At 42.3% G+C, this 24349-nt stretch overlaps 1 protein-coding gene across 1 annotated transcript in view; it reads right to left on the minus strand.

Annotated features, from left to right (window-relative positions):
* TRAPPC3L (trafficking protein particle complex subunit 3L) overlaps positions 1–24349 on the minus strand; it is a 132819-nt gene that overhangs the window by 54315 nt on the left and 54155 nt on the right. The window contains exon 4 of the mRNA XM_082251701.1: positions 22914–23013. Coding sequence (XP_082107827.1) covers positions 22914–23013 — 100 coding nt within the window. The remainder of the gene's footprint in view (positions 1–22913; positions 23014–24349) is intronic.

Below are 24349 nucleotides of genomic sequence, written 5' to 3' on the forward strand. Positions count from 1 at the left end.
ATTGTTTGTACCCCTAAAAGGCTAGATGAGGAGTAGGGGGGGTATGGAACAGGCAGCACCCTCAAACCTTCAGAAGTATGAGATGAACCCCAACAACTTGGAAAGGTGGATCTCTCTCACACGTACCAACACAGACTATCCCCCAATTTAACTGATCCCCAAAGGTTTTTGATTAAATAGCGGAATAGAAAATATGATCCAAAAAAAGTGTATGTATATCACACGTACACAACCACACTAGGCCCCAATTACTATTGTTTGTACCCCTAAAAGGCTAGATGAGGAGTAGGGGGGGTATGGAACAGGCAGCACCCTCAAATCTTCAGAAGTATGAGATGAACCCCAAAAACTTGGAAAGGTGGATCTCTCTCACACGTACCAACACAGACTATCCCCCAATTTAACTGATCCCCAAAGGTTTTTGATTAAATAGCGGAATAGAAAATATGATCCAAAAAAAGTGTATGTATATCACACGTACACAACCACACTAGGCCCCAATTACTATTGTTTGTACCCCTAAAAGGCTAGATGAGGAGTAGGGGGGGTATGGAACAGGCAGCACCCTCAAACCTTCAGAAGTATGAGATGAACCCCAACAACTTGGAAAGGTGGATCTCTCTCACACGTACCAACACAGACTATCCCCCAATTTAACTGATCCCCAAAGGTTTTTGATTAAATAGCGGAATAGAAAATATGATCCAAAAAAAGTGTATGTATATCACACGTACACAACCACACTAGGCCCCAATTACTATTGTTTGTACCCCTAAAAGGCTAGATGAGGAGTAGGGGGGGTATGGAACAGGCAGCACCCTCAAACCTTCAGAAGTATGAGATGAACCCCAACAACTTGGAAAGGTGGATCTCTCTCACACGTACCAACACAGACTATCCCCCAATTTAACTGATCCCCAAAGGTTTTTGATTAAATAGCGGAATAGAAAATATGATCCAAAAAAAGTGTATGTATATCACACGTACACAACCACACTGGGCCCCAATTACTATTGTTTGTACCCCTAAAAGGCTAGATGAGGAGTAGGGGGAGTATGGAACAGGCAGCACCCTCAAACCTTCAGAAGTATGAGATGAACCCCAACAACTTGGAAAGGTGGATCTCTCTCACACGTACCAACACAGACTATCCCCCAATTTAACTGATCCCCAAAGGTTTTTGATTAAATAGCGGAATAGAAAATATGATCCAAAAAAAGTGTATGTATATCACACGTACACAACCACACTAGGCCCCAATTACTATTGTTTGTACCCCTAAAAGGCTAGATGAGGAGTAGGGGGGGTATGGAACAGGCAGCACCCTCAAACCTTCAGAAGTATGAGATGAACCCCAACAACTTGGAAAGGTGGATCTCTCTCACACGTACCAACACAGACTATCCCCCAATTTAACTGATCCCCAAAGGTTTTTGATTAAATAGCGGAATAGAAAATATGATCCAAAAAAAGTGTATGTATATCACACGTACACAACCACACTAGGCCCCAATTACTATTGTTTGTACCCCTAAAAGGCTAGGAGTAGGGGGAGTATGGAACAGGCAGCACCCTCAAACCTTCAGAAGTATGAGATGAACCCCAACAACTTGGAAAGGTGGATCTCTCTCACACGTACCAACACAGACTATCCCCCAATTTAACTGATCCCCAAAGGTTTTTGATTAAATAGCGGAATAGAAAATATGATCCAAAAAAAGTGTATGTATATCACACGTACACAACCACACTAGGCCCCAATTACTATTGTTTGTACCCCTAAAAGGCTAGATGAGGAGTAGGGGGAGTATGGAACAGGCAGCACCCTCAAATCTTCAGAAGTATGAGATTGTGTTCACTGTACCCCACAAAGATTGAGTTCACTGCACCCCACAATGATTGTGTTCACTGCACCCCACAAAGATTGTGTTCACTGCACCTCACAAAGATTGTGTTCACTGTACCCCCCAAAGATTGTGTTCACTGCACCCCACAAAGATTCTGTTCACTGTACCCCACAAAGATTGTGTTCACTGCACCCTAAAAGGATGTTGTTCACTGCACCCCACAAAGATTGTGTTCACTGCACCCTAAAAGGATGTTGTTCACTGCACCCCAAAAAGATTGTGTTCACTGTACCCCCCCAAAGATTGTGTTCACTGCACCCCACAAAGATTGTGTTCACTGCACCCCAAAAAGATTGTGTTCACTGTACCCCCCAAAGATTGTGTTCACTGCACCCCAAAAAGATTGTGTTCACTGTACCCCCCAAAGATTGTGTTCACTGCACCCCACAAAGATTCTGTTCACTGTACCCCACAAAGATTGTGTTCACTGCACCCCAAAAAGATTGTGTTCACTGTACCCCCCCAAAGATTGTGTTCACTGCACCCCACAAAGATTCTGTTCACTGCACCCCACAAAGGATTTTGTTCACTGCACCCCAAAAAGATTGTGTTCACTGCACCCCAAAAAGGATTTTGATCACTGCACCCCAAAAAGGATGTTGTTCACTGCACCCCAAAAATGATTTTGTTCACTCCACCCCAAAAAGATTGTGTTCACTGCACCCCACAAAGATTGTGTTCACTGCACCCCAAAAAGATTGTGTTCACTGTACCCCCCAAAGATTGTGTTCACTGCACCCCACAAAGATTCTGTTCACTGTACCCCACAAAGATTGTGTTCACTGCACCCCAAAAAGATTGTGTTCACTGCACCCCAAAAAGGATGTTGTTCACTGCACCCCAAAAAGGATGTTGTTCACTCCACCCCAAAAAGATTGTGTTCACTGCACCCCACAAAGATTGTGTTCACTGCACCCCAAAAAGATTGTGTTCACTGCACCCCAAAAATGATTTTGTTCACTGCACCCCAAAAAGGATTTTGTTCACTGCACCCCAAAAAGGATGTTGTTCACTCCACCCCAAAAAGATTGTGTTCACTGCACCCCAAAAAGATTGTGTTCACTGCACCCCACAAAGGATTTTGTTCACTGCACCCCAAAAAGATTGTGTTCACTGCACCCCAAAAAGGATGTTGTTCACTGCACCCCAAAAAGGATTTTGTTCACTGCACCCCAAAAAGATTGTGTTCACTGCACCCCACAAAGGATTTTGTTCACTGCACCCCACAAAGATTGTGTTCACTGCACACCAAAAAGGATTGTGTTCACTGCACCCCAAAAAGATTTTGTTCACTGCACCCCAAAAAGATTGTGTTCACTGCAGCCCAAAAAGATTGTGTTCACTGCAGCCCAAAAAGATTGTGTTCACTGCAGCCCAAAAAGATTGTGTTCACTGCAGCCCAAAAAGATTGTGTTCACTGCAGCTCACACACAGAAAAATGGATGTGGATCACTGACACCTGCCTATCTCCAATCCCACACCACACAGCAATATCGATTGTAGTTTGTAGAACACAGTTTCCCTAAAATTCAGCAGACTCTGTCCCTAACAGGATTGAGAAGAGATCGTAGATCAGGATTGAGTGCAGATTCACCCCACCCCCCACACAGCAATATCGATTGTAGTTTGTAGAAGACACTGACCCTATAATTCAGCAGACTCTATCCCTAAAATGCCTACAACTCGCCCTGCCTAAACACTCCGACCTGTCCCTCAATTCTATCCGGACACAAATGGTTTTTTCCTGCCTATCTTTCCCTAATCAGCAGCCAGCACATTGATGTGTGCTCTGTCCCTTAGCTAAGCAGCAGAATGACGCTGCTGCGGCGGCTGCCTCGAACTTATAAAGACTTGGTCACATGCTTCAGACGGCCAATCACAGCTACTAAGACATTTGCAGGCATGGCTGGGATGGCTTAAGGCACACCAGTTAAACGATTGTTGATTGGCTGTTGAAAGCCCGCCATGAAAAGAGCGCCAAAGCATGCAAAACCCGGAAATAAAACGACCGAACACGGATTTTTACCCGAACATACAGTAAAGTGTCCGTGTCCGTGTTCGGGTAAAAAAAATCCAATTATTCGGTACGAACACGAATAATACAGTCCGTGTTCGCTCAACACTAGTTCTCAACCATTGGATTGTGCAATAAAAGCATACAGTATATGTACTGTATGCGCAATGCATAATGTGAGTGGGCCCAGAAACTTTTTAACTATACCCCTTCAAGCCACACCTAATATGCAGAAAAAATCCCTATGCCCACATATTGCATTTGGACTCATGTGTCCCTCTTTCATTTTAAAGCTGAGAGGTATGTATCATTTAATGTTGTGATCTGATTAAACACGGCTATGGCAGCATTGCATTTCATGCTTTTGTAGTTTGTTAGGCTCATACTGGCTGATATCAGTGCAGTTGTATGAGTAGAATGTTTTTTTTTTATGTTTTTGGAAGAATTTACTGGGCACTGATCTCACTAAGGTTGAGATCCACTGGCCCAGGAGGTGCTTTATTATCCTGCTAGACCTTTTAGCACAGGCATGCTTGTTGTCTATCTGATTGGTAGCATCTTACACATTTGTGTACCCACTTGTTATGAAGGTATCTCCAATACAGCAGGAAATTCCAGGAATTATAAAATATGGATTGAGTTTGTAAGTAGTTTTTAAAAAAATAGCAGACTCTGGATGTGTAATTATTTTAACTTCTCTGCCAGACTCTTTTTGACATGGCAATTTATGACATGGCCTCAATAGGAGTCTTCTAAAGAGCCTTCTACTGGAGGTTAGTAACATCTCTGTATTACTTCTAACTTAAATTTTGCTAATTGTACTTTAAGTTAGAATTTTTTTTTTTATTTTACAAGGCTGTCATCTTACATGGCTACCTAGCACAGACATGAGATTTAAATCTGGCTGTTTTTGTGACCGACTTGTAAATTTTAGAGAAATGGGTTTGGCACTTTGTTCAGTAGGAGTTCCCCATTCCCTTCACACAGTTTGGGGTTTGTTAGACTTCACTACCCTAACAGTAGGTCCTCTTAGGAAAAAGGGAAGTACTGGGAAGTGGGAGAGGAAAGGTGAGTGTGGAGTTGGCTTTTAATCTCTAATAATTAATATTCATGTTACAAAATTGCAGAACGCTTATATAACAGTTAGCAACACATTTTAGGGTCACCATAAGGGTCCTTCCTTACTGCGGGATACCCATCAAAGTCCCCTCTTACATCAGATTACCCCCTTACATTGGGGTCCTCATTAGAGTTCCCCTTACATCAGAGTCCCTCTCACCTCATACTTGAAGTGTGGCTGTAGCAGAAGGGCAGGAGCCAAAAGTCAAAGCAGGTCTGAACCTCAAAAGTTCCATCTTCCTTTGAATGCTAAGGCAAGCAAATAATTGGTTACTAGGACACCTGCAGTCCAAGTAACCAATGATAAGAAGGATGACCGAGCAGGAGTGGGAACCCACGCTTGGGACTGAGGTGGGATAGAAGAGGACCTCTGCTGACCTTAAGTGGGAGCACAATGGGCCATAAGGATATGCCACTGACCCTAGCTGCAGGCTGGATAAAGTCTCGTCGGTTGCCGGATTTAGCCCATGGATTGAAGTTTGTAGACCCTTGGTTTAGATTATTAGTAGGGGTGAGTAAATGTTGTGAATCTACTTCAGATCAGTACATATTACCATTAACATAGAAAAAGGCATAGCTCCCAACTGCTCCTGATTTCGAGGGAATGTCCCTGATTTGGCGCAAAGTCCCTCTTTCCTCTTCGTTTGTCTCTCATTTTGGTCTGGTCTACAAAGTTCTATATAAATTGCACTATTTCATTTTTCAAAATGTGTTTCACAGTGTTAAACTTTGCATCCAATTTCTAAATTGTTGCTTTGATAAATTTCAAGAGCCAGTATAAAGGAAAAGTAGTGGTGAACCCCTTGTGGGTTTAACTAATATTTTTTTGGCAGGGAATGTATCATATACATACATGCTTTTGCTAATATGTGTCCCTCATTCTCATCTGGGAGGTATGGAAAGGGACCGGAGTTTGTAGTGACATATAACCACATATTAGACATTAATTAAATTACCAGTTGTACCACCGCCAGTATTTTATGTGGCTTACATTGTAAGCAGGAAAGCAAATGGGTTACTTTAGGGACAAAAGGTCATAGTAGGGTTTTACTGAAAAAGTAGAAAATGTATTTAAAATTCAAGACAAAATTGTTCAATACTAAAAAACATTTTGATTTGCGGCATTACAGGATCACACAAATCCACAACAAGCACCATATGTAAAGCTGCATACAAGACAAATGAACAAAAAATACAAGACACAACATATCGTTTTCTGATTGTCCGGACGTCAAATAACAATACACATATGGGATGTCAAGCAATAAATATTGCCTTTCAAAAGCAAATTTGGTACAGGGCCAATATTTTCTAAACAGATGACAAACAATATTGGTGGAGCCCCTGGGGATTAGAGCAGTGGTGACCCTATATTAAACACTATGCCTTATAGGGCGTAGTGGGAATAAATAGTATAACACCAGTTGGTTTTGGTTTCTCTAAGCAGTCAAAGGGAGAGGAAGGGGTTATTGTTACTTGCTCAGTGGAGCCGTTAGGCTGTGATGAAATCAGTATCAAAGTGTGGTAATTGGAAAAATGAGGATCTTTCAGCAGTCATTATTCCGTTTGGAAATACATGGTTAGTCTACCAGTTATAGCGAAGTAAAAAGGAGAGCTATTCAGCAATACAGTGGCTTTGCAGTTTCATGCACCAGTTGGATATACTGTGAGTATGAGAGACCAGTGTAATAGTGGCCAAAACCTGGAGGTGATGAAGGCATACAAATGACTATATTGCTATCAGCCTAAATGAGCCATTATAAGCCAGCGAGGCAACATTGCTGCAAAGTATTGCTGCATCAGCTGCAAAGTATAAATGGTAGTGTTCCAAGATATCTGCATATACAATATCTCACAAAAGTGAGTACACCCCTCACATTTTTTTAAATATTTTATTATATCTTTTTCATGTGACAACACTGAAGAAATAACACTTTGCTACAAAGTAAAGTAGTGAGTATACAGTTTGAATAACAGTGTAAATTTGCTGTCTTCTCAAAATAACTCAACACATTAATGTCTAAACCGCTGGCAACCTTTGTGACTCAATACACAAAACAAATAAAATTACCTCACCCTGGGGTCCCCTCAAACATATCTTCAATAATCCTGATTTCCCCTCGGGGAATAATATTAAGGCCTTCAAATGGTGGACGGATAAGGGTCTCTTCTTTGTCGCAAAGGGTAATTTTTCATGCTCACATTGTCGAAATATGCTGAAGATGCCACCTGCGGAGAGATTTCGTTTTTCTCAGATCTCACACTTCCTAGCTCTGGTCAGATCAGGGTCCTGGGATCCCCTATCGGTTATTCCTTATGAACAATGGTGCTCCAGAATACAAGATGTCAAGGGGGGGGGGGGTTTCCCTTATATATGCATCCCTTATAGACTCGGCTATCAAGACTTCATATATGTTGAAATGGGAGAAGAACCTAAACATAGACTGGGACCTAGCGGTATGACTTGTGCTGCGAGAGCCATTTGTGGGATCCACACTGTGGGTCTCATGGAAGCCAATGTAAAAGTTCTCATGCAATGGTATATGGTCACTTCTCGCTTGGCAGCGATATTCCCCAACTCCCCCCCCCCCCATCTGTTTCAGGGGCTGCGACCTTCTGGGCACTCACACTCATGTTTTCTGGGAATGCCCCAAACTCTGCAATTTTTGGAATAGAAATTTCCGCACGGTACAGCGAGTCACGGGTGTAAAGATAGCACATTCTCCAATCTATGCCCTCCTTGGCCATCATCTTCCTCATGTCCCTAAGGGCACACAGGCCCTGGTTTCTTATATTTTTATAGGAGCTAAAATTACCATAGCATAACAATGGAAAAAACCCACAGTCTCTTTCCTTTCCGCGAAATGCAAAATCTCCTGGATCATGACCCAGGAGAAGATGTTTAGCATTTTGGATGACTCCAAAGAAAAGTTTGAATCTGTATGGGAACCCTGGGCGACCTTCGTCAACATTACACTCTAATATGGATTCTTGAGGACGGACTCTCTAGTTACGGATACTATTTAACTAGGTGGGCTCGGACCATAGGACCATTTTCCCTCTTTGTCCTTCCCCTCCCCTCCGTTCTCCTGCTTTTCCTATCCTCTCCTACTCCTTTTTTTCTTTTCTTTTTTTTTCTTCTAGTTCTCTTTTTCATGACTTTCTCTTTCCTTCTCACTGTTAACCCGGTTTGCAAGGCTTGGTTGTCAACTACTTACCTCGATTTATATGGCAGTTTTGGTTCAACAACTATTCTAATATGGATTGAACATGATTTTTGTTACCCCCTTCTTCACAGGAACTTCAGGGGCTGGTATCCTATCCGCTATTACTAAGCCTCCTTCTGCTGCTTCTCACTGGGGCACAGCATGCTCCCTTTTGGGGTGCCCCGGGAGAACTGGCCTTTTTTGGATATCGTCCTACTACCACCTTTTACCTTTATATGTCGTTTGCTAACAATGCAATCACCTGTTGAGCCATTCAACATCCTTAACTTGTCATTACACGAGAAAACCAAAACTGTGCTTTCTTCGTTATGTTAAGTATTGATTCATATGTAACCTTGCTGTTTGGTAGCCGTGTATTTGAAAGTTCTTTTTTTGTTATCTTCCTTGCAAACTCAATAAAAAAAACGATTGAAATAAACCACTGGCAATAAAAGTTATGTACACCCCTAAGTGAAAATGTTCATATTTTAGCCCAAAGTGTCAATATTTTGTGTGGCCACCATTATTTTCCAGCACTGCCTTAACCCTCTTGGGCATGGAGTTCACCAGAGCCTCACAGGTTGCCACTGGAGTCCTCTTCCACTCCTCCATGACGACATCACGGAGCTTGTGGATCTTAGAGACCTTGTGCTCCTCTACCTTCCGTTTGAGGATGCCCCACAGATGCCCAATATGGTTTAGATCTGGAGACATGCTTGGCCAGTCCATCACCTTTACCTTCAGCTTCTTTAGCAAGGCAGTGCTCATCTTGGAGGTGTGTTTGGGGTCTTTATCATGTTGGAATACTGCCCTGCTGCCCAGTCTCTGAAAGAAGGGGATCATCATCTGCTTCAGTATGTCAAGTACATGTTGGCATTCATAGTTCCCTCAATGAACTGTAGCTCCTCAGTGCCAGCAGTACTCATGCAGCCCCAGACCATGACACTCCCACCACCAAGCTTGACTGTAGGCAAGACACACTTGTCTTTGTACGTCTCACCTGGTTGCCGTCACACATGCTTGACACCATCTGAACCAAATAGGTTTATCTTGGTCTCATCAGACCACAGGACATGGTTCCAGTAATCCATGTCCTTAGTCTGCTTGTCTTCAGCAAACTGTTTGTAGGCTTTCTTGTGCATCATCTTTAGAAGAGGCTTCCTTCTCGGACAACAGCCATGCAGACCAATTTGATGCAGTGTGCGGTGTATAGTCTGATCACTGAGAGGCTGACCCCCCACCCCTTCAACCTCTGCAGCAATGCTGGCAGCATTTATACATCTATTTCCCAAAGACAACCTCTGGATATGACGCTGAGCACGTGCACTCAACTGCTCTGGTCGACCATGACGAGGCCTGTTCTGAGTGGAACCTTTCCTTTTAAACGTTGTATGGTCTTGGCCACCATGCTGAAGCTCAGTTTTAGGGTCTTTGGAATCTTTTTATAGCCTAGGCCATCTTCGTGTAGAGCACCAATTCTTTTTTTCAGATCCTCAGAGAGTTCTTTGCCATGAGGTGCCATGTTGAACTTCCAGTGACCAGTATGAAAGAGTGAGAACGATAATACCAAATTTAACACACCTGCTCCCCATTCAAACCTGAAACCTTGTAACAGTAACAAGTCACATGACACAGGAGAGGGAAAATGGCTAATTGGGCCCAATTTGGACTTTGTCACTTGGGGGTGTACTCACTTTGTTGCCAGCGGTTTAGACAATGATTTGGAAAATAGGTGTGCAATGATTTGGAAAATTTAAAGATCAGGCCTTTCACTGATCCCATGTCAATTAAATCAGGCATAAAATCCTTGGAATCCAATAAAAATATCGTAATAAGACCAGCGGATAAGGGTGGAGGATTCGTGGTACTTAGTAAAGAATACTATCAAAAAGAAATGGATTGGCTACTTTCTGATGAGGAGACATAAAATTCTGCCGGGTGACCCTCTTTTAAAATACAAAGGGGAGTTACAAAAACTAGGTAAATCAGGGAATGAGAGAGGTATCTTAAATAAAAAACAGTCACTATACCTTGATCCACTGTTCTGTCGTACACCTGTTATGTATTTTTTACCAAAAATGCATAAGAACAGTGAGGCCCCCCCGGGCAGACCTATAGTCAATGGTATTGACTCAGTCTCAGAGACTGGGTCAGTACATTGACCTTCACCTCCAACCCTTAGTTGTCTCCACACAAGCCTACTTAAAAGACACTAAGCACGTGATCCAATTATTGCAAGATCTTCCATGTAGTCCCACATCGTTTTTAGTGACAGCAGACGTAGGTTCACTTTATACGATCATCAACCATGAGGAAGCACAAGAGGCAGTCAAATGGGCATTTTGGTCATTCTGATCTACCCAGGAAAAAACATAGTTTTCTCCTGAGCAGCCTCTGTTTCTGCTTATCAAAGAATTATTTCTGGTTTGATAAGAAGTATTACCTACAGTCTAGAGGCGTTGTGATGGGTGCTCGCTTCGCTCCCAGTGTGGCCAATCTGTTCATGGCCCACTGGGAAGAGGAAGTTATTTTTAAAGAACGCCTGCCATAACTATTATGTTACAAATGCTACATAGACGATGTGTTACTTATTTGGGATGGCAGCAGAGACACTTTGGATACCTTTGTGGCCAAAATGAATACCAATGATAAGAACATTGTTCTCACATGGACTGTCAGTGAAAGTGAAATAGTTTTTTTGGATATTGTCATTTCCAAGGATAAAGATCATTTTAAAACGCACACGCACTTTAAACCCACAGACCGGAATTCATACATTCCGTTAGACAATTGCCATCATAAAAACTGGCTGTGCAATATACCAAAGGGACAATTCGTGCGATTAAGGCGAAATTGTACATTGGTTGATGATTATGAGGCACAGTCGCAAGTTTTAAAGAAACGGTTTGAAGAAAAAGGATACAATGGCAATAAGATGGATAATGAGATTCTGGAGGTTAAGAACATTGAGAGGTCTAATCTATTGAACAATAAGAATCCTGAAGTGCTCAAGGGTAATGAAGGATATAGAATTATCTTGGAGTACAATGCTCAGCATAAAAAAGTGGAAAAAATCATAGCTAAGCATTGGTCCATACTCCAGCAAGATAAGATATTGGGCCCCACCCTACCGGCGAGACCAGTATTTGTATACAAAAAAGCCCCCACAATTAGAAGCTTGTTGGCGCCAGGGGTGATTGATCCCCCAATTACTGGCGAAAATAAGTTGTTTTCTTTTTTATCTGGCTTTCACGCTTGTGGTAGATGTGTGGCCTGTAGGACTTCTAAAAATAATATAAAAAAGAGAAAGGATTTTTTAGCTCGTACAACAGGTAAATCCTACAAGATCAAGGATCTAATCACCTGCACGTCTACTGGGATAGTCTACATGCTGGAGTGTAAGTGTGGACTCCAGTATGTGGGCCGTACCACAAGAACGTTGCAGGTGAGAATAGCAGAGCATATGAGCAGTATCAAAAAGGGTAGCAAAGCCCATCATGTGGTTCAGCACTTTCACAATAAGGACCCCAGTAGTTTGACATTTTGGGGGATTGAGAAGGTGAAAAAACATTGGAAGGGGGGGCAATTTTGTACGACAGCTCAGTAGAAGATAATCTTTTTGGATTTTTGAGACAAGAGTAGGGGTACCAAGAGGTCTCAATGTAGACTTTGACCTCAATTGTTTTATCTCAGATCGGTAGTTCTTTGTTTTATAATCAATTCATGATATTTATATATTTATATTTTATATCATGTGGTTTGTGTGTATTTTATCGGTTTTTAATTATATTTTATGTATATTATGAGATGCTTGTATTTTAAGAGACTGCAGGTGACATATCACCATCTCCTCCTAATTTTATATTTTACATATATATATAATTGTTTTTATGCCCTATCTCGGTTGTAGACATATTTTATGCACAATTGATTATGTTGGGCTAGATTTATTATTATTGTTATGTTCGCATTAGAATTGCACTTTCCTCTTACATATTAAGGGCTGTGCAGACTGAGTATCCCCTTTTGGGTTTCTGGTCCGCAAGATTGGCAGTGATTGTGTCCCGGGGCTTAATTTGTCAGCTAAGATAGCTGCCTTCCGCGGCACTTCCGGTCCGGCGTCCTGTGTTGCTATTCAGCAACAATATGTATTGGCTACTCGAGTTGTAATACTACTAAAAATAGGTGACGTCCTTCCCTCCACCCATACGCTAAAGAAGTCCCGCCCACGGACGTAACGCACGCGGATGGGGGAGGAGATTGCGTGACGTCACCTGCAGTCCTTGTCGGTGGAGCTTGGCTTTGCTAGAGACGCTGTTCATTCATCGCTGTTCACTTCCTTATTTCAAGTAAGAGGCTGTCTTTTTTCTTAATAAATGTTTTGCTGAGACAATATCACACTATGGTATGACTCTTGCTTTACATGGTATTATCTGAAACTGAGTGAAGGGGACATCCATAGCCTTTGATGATCTAGTGTGGAGATGCCGCTGTGCTGGTTGTTGTTCAAGGCTGTTTTTTCACAGCCCTCAGGTGAGAGGCTTGTATCACTGGTGGAGTCACAGGCACTGAGTGAAAGCACCTTTATTTGGACTTAGATACGGCACTGTGCACTTTGTTTTCCCTTGTTCACACTTATGGACTTATCCCTTCCCTTATTTAAGGATTTTAAGATTTTACAGCGATTTCTGTCACATGGACTTTTTATGATATTTTAAGTGATTTTATTTGATTTAATTTATTTGTTTAGACCCTTATTGATCGTGTAGCGCTGCACTGATATTTTTCTGATGTACTATTGAGGTTTTTTATATCTTACCTTGGTGTCAGCTGCTTGGTTTTATTATTTCATTATCTTATTTGCTTGCGCTGATACTGTATATCCCTGTTTCACATCTGCAGCAATGCTGGCAGCACTTATACAGTACATCTATTTCCCAAAGACAACCTCTGGATATGACGCTGAGCACGTGCACTCAACTGCTCTGGTCGACCATGACGAGGCCTGTTCTGAGTGGAACCTGTCCTTTTAAACGCTGTATGGTCTTGGCCACCATGCTGAAGCTCAGTTTTAGGGTCTTGGCAATCTTTTTATAGCCTAGGCCATCTTCGTGTAGAGCACCAATTCTTTTTTTCAGATCCTCAGAGAGTTCTTTGCCATGAGGTGCCATGTTGAACTTTCAGTGACCAGTATGAAAGAGTGAAAACGATAATACCAAATTTAACACACCTGCTCCCCATTCAAACCTGAAACCTTGTAACACTAACAAGTCACATGACACAGGAGAGGGAAAATGGCTAATTGGGCCCAATTTGGACTCTGTCACTTGGGGGTGTACTCACTTTGTTGCCAGCGGTTTAGACATTAATTGCTGTGAGTTGAGTTATTTTGAGGGGGCAGCAAATTTACACTGGTATACAAGCTGTACACTCACTACTTTACAATGTAGCAAAGTGTCATTTCTTCAGTGTTGTCACATGAAAAGATATAATAAAATATTTACAAAAATATGAGGGGTGAACTCACTTTTGTGAGATACTGTAGATAGTCCATGAAGGTAATCCACTGAGCATTGGCAATATAGTAATCTTGAAAAAAAAACACTGGGTTCCTAATGTTATTCCCCCCACCTTGCAATAAGAGCTTCTTATTGCCCATGGAGCTCAATTTTTGCTCCGAGTTGTTTTTTTTTAGTTTTTTCTTCTCTTTATTGCTCAAAAAATCTGCACCCAATCCTTTATTCCTTTGACACGGCACATTACCAGGGCATCTGAATTATATGCCCACCACAACCTCAGAAAAATCCTTCATATGTTTCCAATGAAGACTCATTCAAGCTGGAGTCTACTGACATTTACGACCGATCAGCACCCATCGAACCAGCTATCACCCTCTACACTTTTAGAGACTATGGGTCATAAGATTGTATCACTCACGTTGAGTGATACTTAGCAGCCCACATAAAAGAAGGGCTTTGCAGAAAGAAATCCTCTCACTACAAGGAGATATTGTATTTTTACAGGAGACTCATTTCCTCAACCCCCCCGAGACTTTCACTGAAGCACTTCTCACAAATCCTCACTGCTAACACTGAGAAGAAGAAAGCAGGCATCTTAATAACCATAAAGGACTCTCTTTGTTTCCAACTTAAATATTCTCTCATTGACGACAATGGTAGATTTGCAAAGGCCTTTGACACCGTTCCCCACAAACGCTTACTGTACAAACTAAGGAAGGTAGGTATGGACCATAAGGTGAGTACCTGGATAGAGAACTGGCTCCAGGGGAGAGTCCAGAGGGTGGTGATTAATGGGGAGTACTCGGATTGGGCGGGTGTGGAAAGTGGGGTCCCCCAGGGTTCGGTCCTGGGACCAATCCTGTTTAATTTATTCATAAATGATCTAGAGGAGGGGATATCTAGTACAATCTCAGTATTTGCGGATGATACTAAACTAAGCATGCCAATATCTTCTATGCAGGATGTGGAAACCTTACAAGCGGACCTGAACAAAATAACGGGGTGGGCAACTACATGGCAGATGAGGTTTAATGTTGATAAATGTAAAGTAATGTACTTGGGGGCCAGAAACCAGAAAGCAAGCTACTCACTAGGGGGGGGAACCTCTGGGGGAGTCTAGGATGGAAAAAGACTTGGGGGTACTGGTTGACAACAGGCTTGGCAGTGGCATGCAATGCCAAGCAGCTGCAGGCAAAGCCAACAGAATATTGGGATGTATAAAAAAGGGGATTCACTCCAGAAATAAAGAGATTATTCTCCCGCTCTACAAGACTCTGGTCCGGCCACATCTGGAGTATGCTGTCCAGTTCTGGGCACCGGCCCTCAGGAAGGATGTGCTGGAATTGGAAAGAGTCCAGAGAAGGGCAACAAAAATAATTAGGGGAATGGAGGACATCAGCTATGAGGAAAGACTACAAGCACTGAACCTATTCTCTCTAGAGAAGAGACGTTTGAGGGGGGATATGATATCAATGTACAAATACTGTACTGGCGACCCTAGCATAAGGAACAAACTATTCAGAGAAAGGAGATACAATAAGACACGTGGCCACTCACTAAAACTAGAGGAAAGGCGGTTTAACCTTAAAATGCGTAAGGGGTTCTTCACTGTAAGGGCGGTAAGGATGTGGAATTCTCTTCCACAAGCAGTCGTATCAGCAGGGAGCATTGATAGTTTCAAAAAACTATTAGATGGGCACCTTAAAGACCACAACATACAGGGGTATACAATGTACGGTTAAAAGCAAACACACACACACATCATAGGTTAAACTGGATGGACTGATGTCTTTTTTCAACCTCACTAACTATGTAACTATGTAACTATGTAAGATTGATCATTCTAGTTTGTGATATAGACAACGTAACCTACCCCTTGGTTAATATGTATGCCCCAAACGTGAAACAGACCATTTTTTTGAACAAACTAAACACTGTAGCAGATCCCTCAATCGACACTACAGCCAAATCCAGAAGACCCTTATCCTGCCTTAACTCATGGTTTTTCAGAAGTGGCCTGTTTGACGTCTGGAGATGCCAACATTCTGGTGAGAAAGACTATTCCTTCTTCTCCACTTCTCGCCAATCTTTTTCAAGAATTTACATGTTTTTAGTTGAACGATGGACCCTCACAATTTTTGCCTCTTCGTCTATTGAAACCATCACATGGTCCAATCATGCCCCTATCACTATGAATCTTTCTGGCCCAGGGATATCAAAAAACACCCCCCTGTGGAGACTTAACACATACCTCCTCTCTATTCCAGACCACAAACAAAAGATCGAAAAGGAACTTAAGTCCTATTTTGACCTTAATGACACTAATAATATTAACAAATTTACGCTCTGGAATGCCCATAAGGCATTTTTTTTTTTTGGAAATACTGATAAGGCATCCAGGAAAAGAGACACAGATCCCAAAAATTCGAACAACTGATCAATCCCATACGTGAGATAGAAGAGGCTAACAAACGGGACTCCTCCTCCACCAATTGTGCTAAGCTCCTTCACCTTCACAATGCCTTAAGAGAGCTATTACTTTACAATCATGAAAAGTATGTCAAATCCCTTAAAGCCAATAGGTATGCCTTAAGCCAGTGTTTCTCAACTCCGGTCCTCAGGGCACACTAACAGGCCAGATTTTAAGTATTATCTTGGAGAGATGCAGACTAGAATACTGCAATTCCTGAGCAGCAAATGAGATCACCTGTGATGTATTTCAGTTTTCTTGCAAACCTGGCCTGTTAGTGTGCCCTGAGGACCGGAGTTGAGAAACACTGCCTTAAGCAACAAATCTGGTTCCTACTTAGCTAGATGTATCAAACGTAGAATGGAGGCTACTAGAATACCCTACCTCAAAAATCATAATGGCAATACAAAAGTGTATGACCCCTCTCATAAGGCTGGAATGTTTAAAAATATTTACTCAAACCTATACAATCTCCAAAATTATCCAAACACCCAACAACCAACCAATTGGTTCAAATTAACCAATTGAAATAAACTATCCTCCCCACCTTAACAAATGAACAGGAACTGAATATTTTCCGACCCTTCACAAACATAGAAGCACTAAAAGTTATTTGCAGACTCCCTAAATCCAAAGCTCATGACATAGATGGTTTCCCTAATGAACACTACCAAAAATATGCAAACACCCTTGCCCCCCACTTAGTGAAACACCCTTTAACAAGGTTTTACAAGGCGGGCAATTTCCGTCAGAAATGCTGCAAGCAGTGATAACCACTATCCTCAAACCAGACAAAAACTCCTCCCTTCCAGGTAACTACAGACCAATCTCACTCTTAAACTTTGATTTGATTTAAACATTTACGCAAAGGCATTGGAACTCCCTTTACTAGACCTACTTTCTTCTTTAATACACCCGGATCAAGTAGGCTTTGTGAAAGGACGCCAAGCGTCAGGTGCTACCAGACACATGCTCCACATCCTTAAACATATTGAAATTCAGAAAACACCAGTGCTGTCAAGTTACCAGTGCGCTTACGCACAGCAATAAGCTCCTTTCTGCCAGGAATTGACGTATGCCAGTGTGCATACGCAGAGGCATCCTCAAGTAGCGCTCTCAAATTCGCGAACGCTTGTACGCACGCGCGCACAAATCACCATTGGCGCCAAATGGCCTATTTAAGTGCAGCAACCACTGCTGTTTGATCTTCAGCTGTTCCTGTGTCTCCTGTGACCATACCTGTTTGTGTCCTGATCATCTGACCCGGCTTACCTTAGACCTTGGTCGCCTGCTGCCCGCCCTGATCTCGGCTTGTCTTGACTACGCTTCTGCCTTACCCTGATCTGTTCATCCGCTATTGGACTTGCTCTTCGCCTGGCTGGATGACCCTGAGGAACGCGACTTGGTGCTAGCAAGCAGTGAAATTCATCTCCACCATCGGGAGCTCTGGTGAACACCGACTATTGCTTAGACCCCGCACCTCAGGTGAACATGTATCTTTCGCCAAGGTGTCCTGTCGGCATCTCCGCCCCTAGATTCTGTGTAGCGCTCTGGGCTCTCTATCAGGTGAGACTTCCCTCTACGCAGCAGGCTCTGCCACGTCCAGGGGCGTAACTACAGGGGTTGCAGGGGTTGCAATCGCTACCGGGCCCCATGCTCCAGGGGGCCCGGTAGCAAACCAGTGGGTGAACTTCCAGGATCGCAAAGGTCACACTTGCAACCGGACCCTGGCATTGCACCACTGTGGGGAGGCCCCAAGATTGCAGGAAGGGGGCCCACAAGATTGCAGGAAGGGGGCCCACTGCAGAACTTGTGAAAGAATCCTGCTGCGGGACCGTAATAAAAGGCCATGCAACAAGTGTAAAGAGCCCCAGGATTAGTGGGAAGAGCCCTGGGCTTGAAGGTAAGGGCCCCGGCCAGGGGTCTGGGGGGCCCTTCATGGTTTCTTGCATCAGGGCCCTGAAGGTTCTAGTTACGCCTCTGGCCACGTCGATCCTTACACTGGCGTTAGAGGCAAAAAAGGCATTTGACCGAGTACACTGGGGATACCTCAAGGCCATTTTACAAATATTTGGGTTCCAAGGCCCAGTACTATCTGCCGTTATTGCATTATATATGCACCTGTCTGCCAAAATCTATTCATCTAGATCATTATCCACAGCATTTGCTATCACAAATGGCACCAGACAGTGGTGCTCACTGTCGTCACTCATATTTGCCCTTGTCATGTAACCCCTAGCGCACTCGGTCAGATCCTCCCCAAATATTACAGGAGTTCAAATAGATAATATCGACAACAGAATAGGCCTTTTCACACACTATGTGATCCTTATGCTGTCAAACCCGCTAAAATTTCTTTTGGCACAGTTTGGATCGATCTCATACTACAAAATTAACTACACCAACTCGCAAATCCTAGGTTTTAACATAACACCCCGCCTCCAGCAACTTATACAATTGGAGGTGACCAGTGAGTGGGCACCTACGCAGATAAAATATTTAGGTATACTCATCCATTCGGTATCAACAAAGCTATTTATTGTGAACTATCAACCCTTCCTTGAAAATTTACCCAAAGAAATCTCTAAACTGACAATCACAGAATTATCAGAAGTCGGGAGGATAGCGGCTTTTGAGATGATGATTTCCCCAAATTACTCTACCCTTCCGCACCATACCCATCTCCCTACCCCACACTTTCTTCACCAAACTACAGGCGGCACTCACACAAATTATTTGGAAAAGCTCCAAGCCTCTTGGCTGCACTCAGCACCATGAGCAAACACACTTCAGCGGAGGGGATATCAGCCCCCCAACTCCAACATTACTATACAGCCTCACTCCTGGATCAATCCAAATACTGGTGGAAGAATGACACCAACAAAACCTGGGCCTTATTAGAAGCCGATGCCTTATCAGCCTCCGGAACTAAAATGATCCTATTAGCATCACTAGCTGGACACAAAATTCCAGATTCCCCATTCCTGTCCATCCAAGCCACAATTCAGGCTATTCATTCATCTGCGAAAGATCTTTGATCAGGAAAAGCAAACCACACCATCCCTTTACCAATCCAATACCTTCAGATCCACATACCTCAAATTAACCTATTCTCATGGGTTAAAGTGGGAATATATCACCTGAAGGACTTAATAGAGGACAACTCCTTCCCCCCATTCCCCCGATTCCAGAGTAAATGCAACCTCCCTTCCACTAAATATTATAGGTACATACAGCTTTACCACCTCTTCATAAAAATAATGCCCCAACAGAAGTTCTTTAAAATTATTTCCAAAAAATTACAACTATTGAGAAGTCGGAAAATGAACTAGGACTAACGTTCTCTAACACCATTTGGCAAAAGGCTATCAAGGAGACCTGTACAGAACACTGGCAATTATTCCATAAAAACCTCCACAGATGGTACTTAACACCATATACACTCTTGAAAATATACCTTAACACGTCAGCCACATGTTGGCGTCAATGCGGCAAAATAGGCTCCTTAATAAACATAATGTGGTATTGCTCATCACTCACCTCCTACTGGAACCAAGTCTTAAAACTGATCTCTGAATTTACCCCAGCACCCATCTCCCCCAACATAACTTTAGCTTTATTGCACCTGAGCATAGAACCAGAACTTTTGTTATACACATACTCTTATCTGCTAAGCTGAATATTACGAGAAATTGGAAATCTCTCACAGCTCCCAATTTATCAGCCGTAATATCTGATTTAAATCAAACATGTTCCCTGGAGCGCATCTATGCATTTAAAAATAACAATTTCCAAACATTCTCTGCTTCATGAAAAGCATGGATTTCACATAAGAATTATACAGGCTCTTAACAGCATCCAAATATGTCCTTGATTACTTACCTAGCTACATATAACCATAAAATATCTACATACCCTTCTGTATTATCATTGATATTGTCACAATTTGTGATAGACGCATAACTCCAGACTATTATATGCCCTACGCCTCAGAACTAAACCTTGATATACACTATAGTACCTACCACTGGTGATCCGATTGCTATTCATTTATGCCGTGTCTTTCTTTCCTTGTTTCCTTGTTCATTTGTTCTCATACTTACTTGTTTTTGTTGAGCTTTATCAGTTTGAAATGACCGCAGTAAACAAAATGGAAAGAGGAAAGATCATCTCCTACTCTGGTCCAAAGATCCTCAGGGAGATAGGTATGTCTACCCCTTGCCATTTTCCGACATTTTGGGCCCTTCTAACCAATGAGAGAGATTAGAATTGGGTCTCACACCTCGGTATGGCATACTCTCCTTAAATTGGAATTAATCCTTCTCTCACTGTTGCTAGACGCACCAAGGTGCCAATCTGTCCATAGTGATCATAATGACTAGTTATATTCTGTTGTTATATTTGCTTTATAAAATTTCAATAAACAAGATTCAAAATAAAACACTGGGTTTAAGTTTCCTGAAACTAAGCAACTGAGTGACCAGCAATACTTTACCATAAATTCGGGCCACTCATGTGCTCCTGGAAGTCCCACTGTGACCAACCTTGGCAGCCTCTAATCTCAGTTTCTCAACTCGGCGGATGGTTGCTGGGTCCTCTACAAGTACCGCTATGCGGAAGTCCCGGCCATGTTCCGATAGGTGGTGTCACGTGACGCTGGTGACGTTAACGCGTTTTGCTAGGGGCGTAGCGTAGCTTTACACATGGTGCTTGTTGTGGATTTGTGTGATCTTGTGATGCTGCAAACTAAATCGTTTTTTAGTATTGAACAATTTTGTCTTGAATTGAAATACATTCTCTACTTTTTCAGTAAAACCCTACTATAACCTTTTGTCACTAAAGTAACCCCTTTGCTTACCAGGTCATCTGTTACCATGGTTTTTTGTTTATATACTGTATGTGTGTTTGGTTATGGTGACGACTCCTGATCCGATGAATGGTATATGGGCTTACATGATAGCTGATAATTAATTAAGGCCTGTGCGTGGCTTTTTGTTTAGGTTTACATTGTAAGCTGTTTAGTGCTGGTAGGCTGAAAGCATTAAACAGACTTATTCCAGATTACAATAAAGCTCATTTTACACTAGCAGAATAATTGTGTCCGCTTGTGAATTTCTTAGGCAGACAAGATCGGGCCCTCCAGTTGACACCCTCCGACATCCGATCTTATAAACATCCATACTCATTTTTTATGCTGCAGCATCTGTGTGATGCTGTAGCTGTCCCGTGTCAGCTCTAAAACTGAGAACTGAGTGATCACATGACTGCTAAATGATCAGCTGTCAGTGTGCTTGGAGTGGGGAGAAGTGAATGTCATAAGTACAGAGGTCAGCAGGGCAGTGTACACTGGTCAGCAGGGCAGAAAAAAGGAGTTCAGCAGAGAAGTGTAAAGGGCCTCAGTAGGGCAGAAGATAAAGGCCAGCAGGGTAGTGTACAGGGCCAATAGAGCAGAAGACAGGGGTCAGCAGGGCAGAGAACAAGGTCAACAGGAGGTCAGCAGGAAAGTGTACAGGGGCTAAGTAGGGCAAAGCATAGAGGTCAGCAGGGTAGTGTACAGAGGTTGACTGAGCAGAGGACATGGGTCAGCAAGGCAGAGAACAGGGTCAGCAGGGCAGAGAACAGGGGTTGGCAGGGCAGTGTGCAGGAAGTCAGTAGGACAGAGGACAGGTTGTTTGGCCTCGCCCCCTTTCTCTCCTGATTGTATAATTGAGTTTAATTGACAGTCGTGGGAGCCAATGGCACCGTTGCTGTGTCTCAGCCAATCAGGAGAGAGAGTCCGGGATGGCTGAAGCACTCATGGACATCCCTGGATAGAGAGGGGGCTCAGGTAAGTATTTGGGGGCAGAGGGGGGGGCTGCTTCACACAGAAGGCCTTTTATCTTAATGCATAGGATGCATTATAATAAAAAGAAAACCTTTTCAACCCCTTTAAAGTAGATCTCCAGGCAAAAACGTTTTGCTTTAGTTTTCATTGGAATGGGGAAGGGTAGACCCTGTGTCAAGTTGTTATTTTAGTCTATGTCTCAGTTAGGGAGATTCACCCATGTAGTTTTACTGGTGACCATTGTCACAGAGAGTGAAGGTGAGGGGACATCCAACATTTTAGAGCTGTCCCCAGAACAAGAGGTAAGGGGAAATCTTCCAATGGGTTCACCTGTCTAACAGGGGAACTTCTCTAACATCCTGTTGCATCTCCGGTAGAAGAAGTTAAGGGAAATATCCTGAATGGGACACAGGGGAAAAAAAAAATTTCCTACTCTATTTCTAAGAAAATGTTTTAGCTGGATAATATAAACTTTAACATTCCTAGGCATGATACCTTGTGCTGAGGATACATGAATCAACACTCTTCTATAAAACCCTGCCAGTCATACCTTACAGCTCAGGTCCCTACTAACAATCAGGAACCGATTTGAGTGGTTTCTGATTATCTGATCACTGTGTTAGTTATGACATAGTGATTACATGCAAGCAAAAAAATCTAACTTTGAGTAACTACGAGAAAATCAGAATCACTAGAAGCACATAATATAGTTGGGCATGTTCTATGCCGAATTCTCAGACCAGAGAGGGGAACACTACACTTTTAAAAACATGTGTGTTGTACAGAAGAATGATAGATTAAAAATATCTACCTGGCGTTATGTTTCATAATATATCAGAATCAGTTTATAGTACCTTTGCTATAATGTCCACTGTTTCACTGTAACTTCGACATTTCTTTATACCAGAGTTGGCCAAAAAGTCTTCAATTAGCCTAACTCCAATGTTGTATCCCCTGTAAATGGCAAAACAAATTTAAAGAAATGAAATTAAGTTATGGGATCTCTCATATGGAATACTGGATCTAGGATACCTTTTTGATTAGGCACATTTGGACTAAAACCAGGTAGTGCAATGCAGCTACAAGCCACTCAATTGATATATTATAGTACCTTTTTCTTACTTCTTTTTTCTTATCTGGCCACTTATTGGGCTTTGTAGATAATTTCTCAGCAGCATATGGCTCTAGGGGCTATTCATTAAAAAGAGTCACAAGGCTCTCTTGTAGTAGAAGCCAGGTACCGCCATGCTTGATAAACTTTGTAGATGAATCATATCTCTATATATGAAACAGACCATTTATGCACTGCCTCTAATATTCACATGACAAAGATAGTGAAACCTGTGCAAGATGGTGCCATCATTCACATAGGGTAACTTGAGTATTCCATCGGGTTTGTGACAACCAGCAGCCAAAAGATCAGCACTGCCAAAAAGCTTCCTACGCTCAATGAATTAGTACTTACTGTGTGAAACACATATACATTTTTTTGTCTCTTAGTGGTCTACCTGTTGTGTAGTATGTTAGATTGCGATCCATGACTTGCGTTGTTCAGCTAGGGATGTAAGATCTTGAACAACAGCCCTGGATCTATGAATGTTGCAGAAGAGGTCTGATTTTCAAAAATGTTGAGGACTATGTTAAAAATACTACAAACCATATAAAAAATATTCTTCTGCACCACGTATGCATTTAGAGATCATGAATTTAAAACATAATTATTTACTGTATATATATACCGTGTGTATATACAAACCCGATTCCAAAAACGTTGGGACACTGTACAAATTGTGAATAAAAACAGAATGCAATGATGTGGAAGTTTCAAATTTCAATATTTTATTCAGAATACAACATAGATGATATATCAAATGTTTAAACTGAGAAAATGTATCATTTTAAGGGAAAAATAAGTTGATTTTAAAATTTCATGGCATCAACACATCTCAAAAAAGTTGGGACAAGGCCATGTTTACCACTGTGTAGCATCCCCTCTTCTTTTTATAACAGTCTGCAAACGTCTAGGGACTGAGGAGACAAGTTGCTCAAGTTAAGGAATAGGAATGTTGCCCCATTCTTGTCTAATACAGGCTTCTAGTTGCTCAACTGTCTTAGGTCTTCTTTGTCGCATCTTCCTCTTTATGATGGGCCAAATATTTTCTATGGGTGAAAGATCTGGACTGCAGGCTGGCCATTTCAGTACCCGGATCCTTCTTCTGTGCAGCCATGATTATGTAATTGATGCAGTATGTGGTCTGGCATTGTCATGTTGGAAAATGCAAGGTCTTCC

The sequence above is a fragment of the Pelophylax lessonae genome (genome assembly GCF_965119305.1).
Source record: "Pelophylax lessonae genome assembly, chromosome: 3".
NCBI lineage: Eukaryota > Metazoa > Chordata > Amphibia > Anura > Ranidae > Pelophylax > Pelophylax lessonae.